The sequence below is a fragment of the Dendrobium catenatum genome, unplaced genomic scaffold, assembly GCF_001605985.2.
Source record: "Dendrobium catenatum unplaced genomic scaffold, ASM160598v2 fragScaff_scaffold_51, whole genome shotgun sequence".
Taxonomy (NCBI): domain Eukaryota; kingdom Viridiplantae; phylum Streptophyta; class Magnoliopsida; order Asparagales; family Orchidaceae; genus Dendrobium; species Dendrobium catenatum.
Genome location: NW_021318513.1, coordinates 337,274 through 350,590, shown reverse-complemented (window position 1 = coordinate 350,590; position 13,317 = coordinate 337,274). Strand labels below are relative to the sequence as shown.

Sequence of the window (13,317 nt, the reverse complement as noted above, 5' to 3'; positions counted from 1 at the left end):
TTTTAGCTTAAAATTTTCTTCAAAATAAGATTGTATTTTGGATATATATTTTGAAGATAAAAAAGATGTTAATTAAAATATATACATTCCATAGGATGCAATTGTGGAACTTAGAAGGGGAGAAGATTTTTATTTTTTTCCAAACGTGACAGGTTGTTTAGAGAGAAAAATTGGAATGTAAATATGAAATGGAAAAAAATTGTCTAATTATATTAATATGATTGTTTAGAGGTCTTCAAGGACTTTATATTGTAGGTCCTACACGAGTGAGGATGGAAAAAGTTATTGTTTAATAAAAGAAGCTTGCTTCTAAGCATTTAAAAAAAATCTAATGAGATATTCTTCCAAGATATATAGTAAGCAAAAGGTAGAAGAATTGTAAAAATGGTAGCAAGCAATGTCAAGGCTGTACTTTTTGATTAGTTTATGTTTTTTTGTTACTAAGATATGTATGACAAGGAAAGTAGATAAAGTGACTTAGATCATTTTTGCTATGTTTTTTTTTTAAATTTTTTTATATATATTTTTAGATCATTTTTGTTATGTTTAAATTTAAATTGATGTGAAAGAGGGGTACAAGAGAGGATGGGAAGAAGGGTGTTGTGGTAGTGGAGTTGATTAGAAGTAGTGGTGGACAAACTGAGGATGGAAGTAGCGAATTAGGATAGAAGAAAGGAAGGGATGGTGTTTGGGGAAGGGGGATTTTGTTCTTGTATTATGCAAACTTAGATCTTGGTCCATCATAAAGTTGGTGATAGATGCTCAAAGAATTGGTTGTGATAATTATATGTAAAATTTCATATTTCTATCATCCTTTTTCAGGCATATAAACTTCGACACCAACAATATGAAAACTATTTTTCTAGCAATCATACATGTACTTCCTTCATTTGTGTTTTTACACTTTTTGAGATGTTCTCATCAAAGAGAGCTATACTTTGAGTTTCTAGTGGACTTTTGATTGAAGATTGAGTGTAATGTGAAATAAAATTCCATGCGAATAATTTATTTCTATGAATATGATGGTTAAAGAACAATTCCGTAAGAGTATAATTCTCAGTAAGCAAAAATATTAGCTACAATTCAATGGAGATGTTCTTAAAGAATTCAAATACCATGGAGTTCTTTTTTTATTAAAAGATTTTTTTTTAATTTTTATATTATAATATTTTTAAAACTTAAATAATTAGACTAGATAGGTGTTGATCACTCTAATTATTGTTGTGTTGATAAGTGCAAGCTCCAAAAGGAAAGTTGGTTTGCAAATAAGAATATTGTAGATTTAATAGGATTGGCGAATTGACAGGCTATCAGAAAGGAATATTGAGTCCCATAGATTCAACTATCAAGGAAAGATTAGTGAACAAGATGATCAACTACAAGGAAAGGAGAGATGAGTCCTACACTCCTACATTATTGACCCACAAATTAAAAACAAAAGAAAGATATTTATGGGATGCTTTTCTAGATTTAATAATATTGTAATTATTATAATTACTAGATTTTTTTAGATTCCTAATATAATATAGGAAACTTTATGTATACATACCCTTTGAATGTATGAAATGAACCAAGCTTTTTAGCTATTATCCAATTTTTTACATGGTATCAGAGCTCTAGGTCGGGGTCCCGAATTTTTACCTATTTCAACCAAATTTTCTTATTCTTATTTACTTTATTCTTCATATTTGAGAGTTCTAATTTTTCAAAAGCCCCAACCATTGTTTATGGTTAAAATCAGACCAATTTAATAAAAGGAGATCTCTAGGGTTTACAAATTTTGTATTATCTCAATGAAAGAAATTTCCTAAAGTTGTTTTAGATGAAAACTCCTTGAAAGAAAAAGAAAAACTTGGCCACTCAATTGAACCTTCTCTAGATCGTGAAAACATAAAATACACTCTTTGGGATGAAGAAGGGTTCATGATTGTGACATGGCTATTGAATTCTATGATGCTAGAAGTTATTAGACCTTGTTCCATACAATAGCAAATTAAGTCTTGGAAGCTGTTAGTGATACATACTTAACGGTTTAAGGATGCTAGGCTCAAATATGAAATCAAGGCAAAACTCTTAACAGTCAAACAATGGAACCTAATTTTCATTAAGTACATTAATGCAAGGAAGTTTTTCTAGTTAGAGTTAGATTATTATTAGGATATCAAGATGAAATAATTTAAACCCTTTCTTAATTAAACCTTTTCCTTTTATGGGCTGATGATGGAAGAAGAATAATAATGTTGGATATTCTTGATGTAGAATGGTTAGCTATGACAATCAATTAAACTTAAAAGAGAATGATTGATTGCCACTGAACTTACCAAGGATGAGGGCATAAATTTTATAAGAAATCCAACCGTGATGCAACTATTGCTAGAGTAAGGGGCATTATAAAAAAAAATTATTGGGAGCTTCATGGAAGTTCTTAAGTCCATGTTGGATACAAATAAAGTCAATGAAACGGATTGACTTATTTTATTAGAGTCAGTAGGGCTCCATGATGTGAAACTACCAGGAATTAACAAGAAATTAAGAAGAGCAATTGTTTAAAACTTCCCAATATAAACTGTCGTTTACAACAAAGAAAGATTTTAGAAATTCATAGCTTTCAACTTGCTTAGGCAAAGAAGTACACTTTAGATTAACCATGACAATTCGATCAAACTTCAAAGACGAGTAAGTTTTATGAGCGCATAACAAAATCCAAAATTTAATAATGAGAGGTTCACCTTGACGACCTTCTCACTCATTCACTCCTGTGGTTAGCCGAAGAAGATGCTCCACACTAGAAAAGGGATCACCACTAGGGAGAAGGAGCCTAAGAACTTTGTTGACGGAAAGGTAGCTGGCGACTGATGGATTGGTGGACGTCCCACGATTATCCATGGTATAGTTGGGAGGTGTTCCTCAATTGATGGTGCTAACGTAAAGATGATGCGGTCAATGTAGCCTTCCACGGAGTCGTCGACGTCCGAATTTAAATCGAAGAATGGAGATCGGAGGATGTTGGTTCGGCCTTGAGAGCCATATGTGAACCCGTGGTCGACTTCAGGGTTGGCCATCCATGAACATGTGAGTGTTCTCTTCTGTGCGCCTTGGAGGAGCCTATGGCTTGGGGTTGGGTTGGGTGAGGGGACGGCTAGGGTTAGGGGAATTTGGGTTAATAAATCCTCTTTAAAGTCAATTACCAAGGAGGATAATCAAATTAAGAGAATTAATTAGGGTGGAGGAAAGGGATTATAATTCAAATTTTGAATTCAAAAATTGGGCAAGGACAGGGCTGGCGGCATAGTGAGAAGAGGGAGAGAGATTGGGAAGGGTTTTATAGTTTCCTAATGCACTATTAGTAATTAGGAAAGAAATAGAAATAACCAATCTAATTTAATATCAAATTAGATTCCAATCTTAAAACTTTCCTAATTTAGCTTCCTTAATTTAGGAAAGTATTTGAAATTAAAAATTTGAATTTCAAATTATTTAAATCTTTTCCAAACCAATTAGGCTATTTTAGGTTGGTGTTAATGATGATTAATTTCATCATCAATGGGAAATAGGAAGAGGGGTGGCCGGCGGTGGGGCTAGGGGCTAGCTAGGCCGGTGGTTTGGGCATGTGGGTGGGGTGGCCGACGGTGTGGGGGTGGGGTGAGGGGTGGCCGGCTTAGAGAGGGAGATTGGGGAAGAGGCCGGCCAGTGGGAAGGTGGGTTGGATTGGCCGGTGGTGGTGGAAGGGAGGACAAGGTGGCCGTGATAGGGAAAGGAAAACGAAGAACCGTGAGTCCCAGAATCCACCGGCGGCTGACGGGTATTACCTGGCCCTCTCCTAGGGTTAATTTTGTCAAGAACTAACAAAGAGATCAAGCAAGAAAAGATGTAATTTTATTCATAATCATCGTCCTTTTACAATAGAAGATGCCACAATATATAAGCCTAGAAAATAAAATAACAATGACTCAAATGCTTCTTGGGCTACAACTCAAACAATCTCAAAAGAAAGGTACAAACATAATTAGCATATAAATAAACTACAATATATAAATGCATCAAAAATAAAGATTGTGAATCGTAGCCATCGTTCTATGATTCCTATGTTGATAGACTTGTCGATATCGTCTGTCGATGTCCTCATCACTCAACTAAGGAAAAATTAGTAGGTTATGCAATTTTCTTAATTTTCATAAAAAAGCCATTTAGGTCATGCTCCCTAGTTCTAAGTGGTAAACCTCTAATCTTTGTGTTTCTTCTGCTTTAAATGGTTTTGTAACACAGGGTAGGCTCAAGTGCCATAGAGCATATGATAAATTTTGCCAACATCTTTTAAACTTACCAGTCTTTACAAATAATAATAAAAAATGAAGTCAATGGCTTCTTATCCACCATTGTGGTGAGTGTACTCATTTCTCTTTCATTCTCTCCTAACAATCTACTATATGTCCTTAACCTTGTTGTAAGTCTTTTGCTATTCATAAAATAACCAAACATTAAAACTATAGGTTGATATTCTTTGATAATTATTGTGTTTTTAGGACCTAACTATGAGAAAGATGATCAAACAAGCTAGGGAAACAGATGTGCTATATCAACTTGAAGTCAATAATGGTCATGATATTACTCTTATTTCTTCTTTATGTTTATGTAAAACAAAAATAATATTTGGGTTCATCATTATGGTTCAAGGCATTCATCAATTAATAATTTAAAATGTATGTTTCTTTCATTATTCAAAGATGTTGACATTGAAAATTTTTTATTTTGAAACTTGTGACTGGTGAGATTGCTAAATATTATGGATCACCCTTTCTTTTAAGCGAATTATAATATTTTACTCCTTTCATGTTCATCCACTACGATATTCGAGGGCTCTGAAAGATCCCTAATATCTCTAGAGCCAGAGGATTTGTAACATATATTGATGATTGTACTTGAATAACAATACTATAGTTTACTAAACAAAAATGATGCTAGTTATATTCTCTCAACCTTTATCGTCTTGATAAAAATTTAATTTGTATTGAGTATTAACAAAAGGCATGACATATAGCATGGGTAAATATTTAAACTAAACAGTGTTTCATTTTTTTCAACAAAGAAAACGTTTTTCATTCGTCCTGTTATCACCCCACAACAAGATGAGGTTTCAAAAATGAAAATAGACACCTGGATAGTACTATGGCCTTCTCTTTCAAAATCAACACCCGACCTTCACAGATTTGATTAACAAATTATCCTTTAGGGATGTTAGTTTTAAAAGCCCTCTAAATTATCTTATTGAAAATTTTCCAAAAAAATTTCTCCACAAAATTTCTCCTAAATTATTTGTTTGTTTTATGTACGCATTCATAAGCGACAACAGGATAAATTGAATCCTTAAGTATTAAGTGTGTTTTCTTATGATATTCTTCCACACAAAGGGTCGTAAAAGCTATCAAAAAATTACTTCTTTTCAAAGATGTTATATTTAATGAAAATAAGATCTTATTTACCCAGTCTTCTGGGGAGAACAATCAACTTGATGAAGGACAAAGCCAATCCAAACACTTTTGCAAATGTTAGTAGGAAGTTAGATTTTGTTAAATTTTTAAACTTATATTCCTGAAATATATTCTTTTTTAACTCCATGCATTAATTTAACTTCAATTTCCATCACTTTTAACTATTAGACTTTTTGAGCGCCGTTTTAAAAAGTTCAGGACAAAATCAGATTTTTTATAGTCTAAGGCTAAAATGGCCTTTCACTAAATAGTCAGGGGACTATTTTTGTCATCTTCTCTTTTTTATTGTTTAATTTTGAAATTTGCTTGGTGGTCCATGTCAACGTCTAGATTTGATGTACATGCTCCATGCATGATACGAAGAATTCTAAACAATTAGCATCATATAAGATCTAGTCAAGTATGCCCAAGTCAAATGGTTGTTCAAATTAAGCATGTGCAAGGCTCATGTCACTTGTGTTTGGCATGCTTACAACACTATTTGTTGGAATAACCAAGTGCTTTTTATTAGTCCTTGATTGCCAGTGGTACAAAATGCTCATCATGAAATAAAATTTAAGTTTCTATTAGAAGGATGAACTTTTTATGTACTCTTGTACTAGTTGTTAATCATTTTTTGCCTAAAATTTTATTTAAGTCCATTTTATTTTGTTTTTTAGTTAACTGATGAGTATTTTCATGTAATGCAGATCCTGCTCTGGATGTGCTTATTGTAGTTCGTATTGTAGAGGTTCTTTATTCAGCATACAGAGCTGGCCATGTTTATATATCTCATATGATCGGGTTCTTGTTCACTCTAATAGCTCGCTATAAAGTTCATCCCGGTAAGTCCTAAACTTTTTCTTTTATAGTGTGCTTTCCAAAAATTTTCTTATAATTTTTTTAGTGTTTATGCACTACAATTCATTTGTCTTATTATATTGTGTAAAAATCCTTCGATGGGTTTGTTGACTTTCTTAGATTTCTGTTGTGTTTTTGTAATGTTCAATGATAGTGCTATGATTCTAAGTTTCTTTTGAGACATGTCCTGCAAAACAATTACCTCTTGTAGTAAAGGATTCAGGTATATGTATGAGCATAACAGGCGGTTGTTTATTTCGGACATAGGTGCCATTTCTTTAGGATTGGCCTTGAATAAAAGAAGGTTAAAACGTTTAGGATCGATTTCTCCCTATGTATTCGGATAGTGTTCTTATTTGAAATGTCACTCTTGCTTTCCTACCATCCCTAAGCTATGTGCATTCCAGTTATTGGCGTTTAAAGTCTTTGAAAAGTATAGAATTTAAGAGCAAGATATTAATTTATATATAGTATAGAATTAATTGACATATTTTTTGCATGACAATTTTGTACAACATGCCTACATAATGTCGCGCCCTTTTTTGACACCTTCAAGCCAAAAATGGGGCGTAATATAGGAGAAATTATTAGGTACGGAGTGCGGACGGGAGAACCGTCTGCACACTAGTATAAAACAGTGTTCGGTACCGTTCGGTACCACTCGGTACCGCTGGGTACCGCTCGGTACTCTGTGTCTGTGCAGACGGTTCTCACCCCGTTTGCACTCCGCACCTAATAATTTTTCGTAATATAGACAGACAATATATTCAAACGTATTTCTCACTAACACCCGTACTGATTTTACTAATTAGGATCGAATGAATGAAAAATAATTTGGCTTGATCATCACAAAATCTATATTACATTTCGTAATCATTCAATAAATCTGTTATAAGCATTGATATGGAACATGCATAAATAAAATAATCAAATTGAGTATAGATCTTATATATAACTTTAAATATAAATTCATATATACCCAAAGTCTTTAATTTATATCATGTACATCTCTTTTACTGTACATCCACAAATTATTCATCCATCCATAATACATAATACTAAGGAAATAGTAATTGTAATATTTGATGAACTAAATAATTCTAGTATAAAGTTCAAATATATAAGAAAGAATTAATAATATGTATGCCGGCCTTTTGAACTAACATAAGCATTTTTTATTATAGATATAGTTAATTTAGTGTAATAATAAACTTTAAAAAAAGATTAGCTTTAATACTTAAATAAATAAAATACTTATATTTAAACAAGGAGCATGAGTAATTGTAAGAAAATAAAGTGCTTCTCTCAAGTTTTAAATCATTAATTGCACTTTACTCATCAATTACTTGTATACAAGTTATTTCATTTTTATTTTCACCTTAATTATAATTAATTTCTTGAAAATGTTACAAATCATGTAGATTTTTGACACATTTATCATTGGTTGTCATCTAATCATTAATAAGATTTGTACAATCCAACATTACAATTATCAATGACCCATAGATTTCAAGGTTGACTTTCAATTTGTGGGTAACAAGCGGGGTAAAATACGACGTTTTGTAGAAGCTGTGATAAATATGTTGAATTTTGTGTTGGTTTGATTTTTTCGTGTAAACTTGTTAACTTAACTATTCGTAGCTCCCTTCTTTTGATTCACTATCAGTATTTCTCATTTGAACATTTGTATACTTATTTCTTCATCATGACTTTGAAATTCTATGATTGTTTTCTACTGTAAATATTACCGTACCATTTTGAATATTATAAGTATAATTTTTCATTTCTATTTTAAATATGTTTGTTCTTGCTTTTTACATTTCAGATTGGTTTGGCACCGAGTTGAAAGATGGAAATTTCTCAAGTAGGGAAGCTTTTAAGTTCCTTACTGGTTATGTCTCGTCATGCCTTTCTCTGATGGGAGACAATTCTTTGGTTTTGAAGCTGCTGTACAAGAACCTTTTTAATGAAATTGTAAGTCCACAAAAAAATTCTTGGTTTCCTGAAGGCATGTTTGATGTCATTTTTTATTTTTGCATTTTACTTTTATTTTTAAAATAACCGATTAAGAAGATTAAAAAAATTTTGTTAACTTGTTTTTTATTTCTAAAATCAAATTTAATTGTTTCTAAAATACTAAAAATGCATTTTAATGTTTTATTTTTTTCTGAAAACTTGTTTATTGCTTAAACAGAACTGATTAAGATGATAATAAAATAAACTTGTTAACTTGCTTTGTTATTTTCATATCCAATTTATTTGTTTCTAAAATACTAAAAACCCATTTTTGGTTATTTATTATCGCCGAAACTTTTTTATGATTTATTATAATTGTTTTTCTTGGATTTCTCCAATTTAGTTGATATGAGGCTTATTGTAGGTCAAGAAAATTTTTCAGTTTCCTTCACATTTATCCTAAACAATGTAATGTATAATAATTTCCTGATCTTGCAAGAAATACTTCACCAACCCATAAAATCTTCAAATATCACAACTACAAGGTAATTTTTTTAGTTAATCATTGTGTATTTTAAGAACTCATTATAGGGAAGACGATTGGGTCATTTTTGTCCTCCTTATAGAAGCCACTTGAGAGCATTATTATAGTTTAGGGCATCCTTCTTTCAAAGATATAAGTTACATATGATGACAATAAAGAAGATGAGTCTCATAAAAAAACTTGCTAAGGAATTTGAGATCAAACAGTTGAGTAAACCCGAATACTTGAAAATAATTTTTTTTAATCAAAATAAAAAATATTTCTTTCTCAATAAAAATATGTCCTGCTGAAAGAAATAGAAATGATTGATTGATTGATTGCAAGCCTTGTGAAACCTCAACTAATCAGGTAAAAAATTATATGATATAAGTTACATATGATGACAATAAAGAAGATGAGTCTCATAAAAAAACTTGCTAAGGAATTTGAGATCAAACAGTTGAGTAAACCCGAATACTTGAAAATAATTTTTTTTAATCAAAATAAAAAATATTTCTTTCTCAATAAAAATATGTCCTGCTGAAAGAAATAGAAATGATTGATTGATTGCAAGCCTTGTGAAACCTCAACTAAATCAGGTAAAAAATTATATGTAGATGAAGAAGGAAAAGATGTAGACATGGGACAATATCAAAAATTTGTTGAAAAATGATCTATCTATCTATCTAATACTCGTTCATGCATTGCATTTACAGTGAATCTTATTAGTCAATTTATGCACCAATGTAGATATTCTCACCTTCAAGTTGCTAGCATGATGCTCAGATACTTTCGATCAAGTCTCGATGTAGGAATTCTATATAAAAAGTATAATAGTTTATAAATTGAAGGATATATTGAAGTAGATTATGAGTGGACACAAGATTCGGGTTTGGAAACTATACAATTTTGGAAGGAATTCTTATAGTTTGGAGGAGCAAGAAACAATTTGTTTTTCAAGATCTAGAACTAAATTTAAATTTAGAGCTATTACCCAAGGAATTCACGAGCATAAGTAGATCAAAATTATTTTGGAAGATTTTAAAATTAAATGGAAAGGGCTAATGGATATGTCGTGACAATAAATTTGCATCAGCATTGATCATAATCCACTATAACATGATTGTACCAAACATGTGTAAGTGATAGAAATTTCATAAGAGAACTAAAAGTGGATTGATTGCACTCCATATGTACCATCAGAAAATCTACTTGTAAATATTCTTATCAAGAGACTGGAATCTCCTATTCAAAAATATAGTATGCAAAATTAGAAGGTTAGACTTGTCTCATTCAGCTTGAGGGGGAGTGTTGAAGGATTGTCGGACCCAAAAGTCAACCAATCTTGGTAGGATTTTTGAACTCACGATTAGGTGTTCTAACCATTTCATCTTATTGCCCTTAGATTGCAATCTATTTGCGTCCTTTTGTTAATTTATTTTTATTGTAAACTTTTTAGAGAAGTCTATAAATACTTTAAAACTTTGTATAGAATCAAGCAATAAAATTCGAAACATATTTTTTCTTCTTTTCTACTATCTCATACTCTTAAAATCAACACATTTTTATCAGTCTTATACAATATGTTATATAGGGTAATAAATCTGTCCAAAAACTTTATTGAAAGTTTATTCTAACGATGCATTGATGTAATTTTTTGTGCCGTACCATCTAAATATTCTGTGTCAGTTGGCTACTTTTTTTGGTGAAATTGTTTGGATGGTTTAGTAGCCCTCTTTATTTTTATCATTCATTGATCAAAGGCCTGATGTTGTTGTTGTTATATGTTCCACATGGACCCCACTTTTTCTTGTAATTATAAGAATCATACTTTATTGATTGTATTGTCATAATGGTTAAAAGGTGTCAACTTGATCCAAAAAACAAAATCGAGATAAAATAGAACATATTTTGTTGATAATTTTTGAAAAATATAAATGCAAAGTAAAAAAACTAAATAAGCTTTTGTTTCATGCTAGAACACAAACCAAGCAAGAACAAAATAAATAAAAAAAAAAAAAAAAAAAAAAAAAAAAAAAAAAAAAAAAAAAAAACCCAAATGGCCCCTTCGTTTATCTATCCCCTGATTCCAATCATCTCAATTCTTTTTTTTTTTCTCCTTTTTGATGATGAAATAAGAATTTAATTAATGGTATTAGCATATACTTCAGTTATGATTAATCTTCTTTTACTTGAGGGAAAGAAGTTCCTATGGTGTTTTTCCCTTATTTTCTGCAGTTGCAAAAACCATCTCTGGACAATACACATGGTATGCTGCAAATGATCATCACACTTGATATAAGACCCTCCATACTTTCAGGCGATAGTGTTGTTACTTTAAGCAAATGGCTTGCTGGATACATCACTGATGCTGCTTCTGTGAGTCTTATCTTTTCCATATTTGTAGCCTTTTTGGTATGCAGTTTAGCATATTTTTTCTTCAATGACCAGTTTTCAAGTAAATCATATTATGTTTATTGATTACTGATTGAGTTTCAGTTTGCTACCTTGTGGTGATTTGCATGTGCACTGTTGACATCTTATTGTTATTTTACATTTATAGTAATATTACGCAATTCATTCTAAAACTTTAGTAGTGGGAAAGGAATATATACTGGTTGGTCATGTGTCCACTTTCCATCTATACTGTTGAAATCGTATTGTTATTTTAAATTTATAAAATTATAGAATTCGTTACAAAACTCTAATTGTGGGAGCTAAAAAGCATGCATTGGTTGATTTTTTGTCTTCTAAATCTGCATATCATTCTTGATAAATGATTTTCTATTTTAAATAGTATTCTTTGGTAAATTACACTCTCTTTAACGTTATGATTTTCATTGGTTTGGTGCGAGGAATTTTTCGGATTGTTACTTGAGTTTTAACTTTTGAATTACCCATTTTTGTAGTCTTATGTGCATGATAAAGAAGCGTGAGTGAAAGAACAAGATTCCACTTGAGCAGACTATAGCCTAATAAAAAAGAGTGTTGATTACACTTGGGGCATTGATGTTGAGAGGTCTCTTCTGCTTTCCTCATGTTTTGCAACCCTACAATTGAATTCATAGTGTTGTTTCATATTTCATTTAGGTCCTCTTACTTAATACCGGCCTTCTAAATAGTGGCTACCATTAACATCTATTAAAAGTAGCCGTTAAGTAGGCTCACGATGATCTTACACGGACCATTAGTTGGATGGTGGATATTTCTACGTCTAAAAATGCTCTTACGGTTTATAAAATAGCAGTTTTTCCTCTTTGTTCCTTGAAAAGCCATGAAATATTTCATATAGGTCTGTAATTTCCTTTTCCCTCTTTATTCATTTAAATAACAGTTTCCCGGCTTTATAATTATAAAATCCATGAAGGAATTGAATTGCAAAAAAAATCTTATGTAATTTGAAGATCCTGAAAAAAATACTGGAATTGGATGTTAAAAGGCTAAAAAAAGGGAAATTCCTTATGTCAAGGTGACATGTAGAGACTAGGGGTGCAAATGAGCCGAGCTGGCTCGAGCCGGCCCGGGAGCCGGCTCGAGCTCGACTCGTTTATAGGCTCGCGAGCCGAGCTTATCAAGCTCACGAGTCGAGCTCAAGTTTGAGCTCGTTCATTAAACGAGCTCAAGTTCGAGCTTGATGAGGTTCAGCTCGCGAGCTCGCGAGCCGGATCGAATTTATTAAATTTAAATATTTAAAAAATTAATAATGTGAAATAGAGATAGCTTAAATTTTTGCCGGTTGAAATTTTAAAATCCCGCCTGAATTTCAAACGCCTCTCTCTCTCTCTCACTCTCTCTCTGATTTGACCTCTCTTATCTATAATAAATGCAAAAACGGCTAACACTCATTTCATTTTCTGACAAAGCTAAAAAAAAGCTCAAATCTCAATACCTCTCTCTCTCTCTCTCTCTCTCTCTCTCTCTCTCTCTTCTGTAGTCCCGCCTAAATTTTACTTTTAAGTCAAATTAAAAATGAGAATTAATTTTTTGGAAGATTGTTCCATGTGTGTTGGAAGGCGAACCGGACCTCATTTTGGGCTCGACGAGTGGCTCGAGCTCGATTACGGTGGAACGAGTCGAGCTCGAGCTCGATTTTTGAGCTCGACTCGAGTTTGAGTTCGAGCTCGAGCTCGAGCTCGGTATTTGACAGTTGAGCTCGACTCAAACACCTGACTCGAGCTCGACTTGACTCGTTTGCACCCCTAGTAGAGACAAAATAGGATTGACTCAATGATTCACCTGTTGAACTGACAGTTCTTGCCGGTTAAATTCGGTTTGATGCAAAGCCAATTTTTATAATGAATTCGATTGGCCATTTGACCGGTTCAAGGTTGAACCATTCGAACCGGCCGGTTCGATTTTTTAAATACAGTAGTAACAGTCAAATAGGAGGAATTTGGGTATTGTAGTTGCTAGCTTGTAGAAGGATAAGCTCGGGCACTGTATTAAGTGTAAGGAAAATAGTGGAAAACAGAAGGAAAATAATAAAGAAGAAAGAAGAAAGGACATTTT

The 13,317-nt window shown here is 32.2% G+C and overlaps 1 protein-coding gene across 1 annotated transcript in view; it reads left to right on the top strand.

Annotated features, from left to right (window-relative positions):
* LOC110106252 overlaps nt 1–12,209 on the top strand; it is a 50,617-nt gene extending 38,408 nt beyond the window's left edge. Inside the window, exons 16-19 of the mRNA XM_028694187.1 lie at nt 6,179–6,313; nt 8,155–8,303; nt 11,047–11,187; nt 11,718–12,209. Coding sequence (XP_028550020.1) covers nt 6,179–6,313; nt 8,155–8,303; nt 11,047–11,187; nt 11,718–11,744 — 452 coding nt within the window. The 3' untranslated portion in view covers nt 11,745–12,209. The remainder of the gene's footprint in view (nt 1–6,178; nt 6,314–8,154; nt 8,304–11,046; nt 11,188–11,717) is intronic.
* Nucleotides 12,210–13,317: the final 1,108 nt, after the last annotated feature.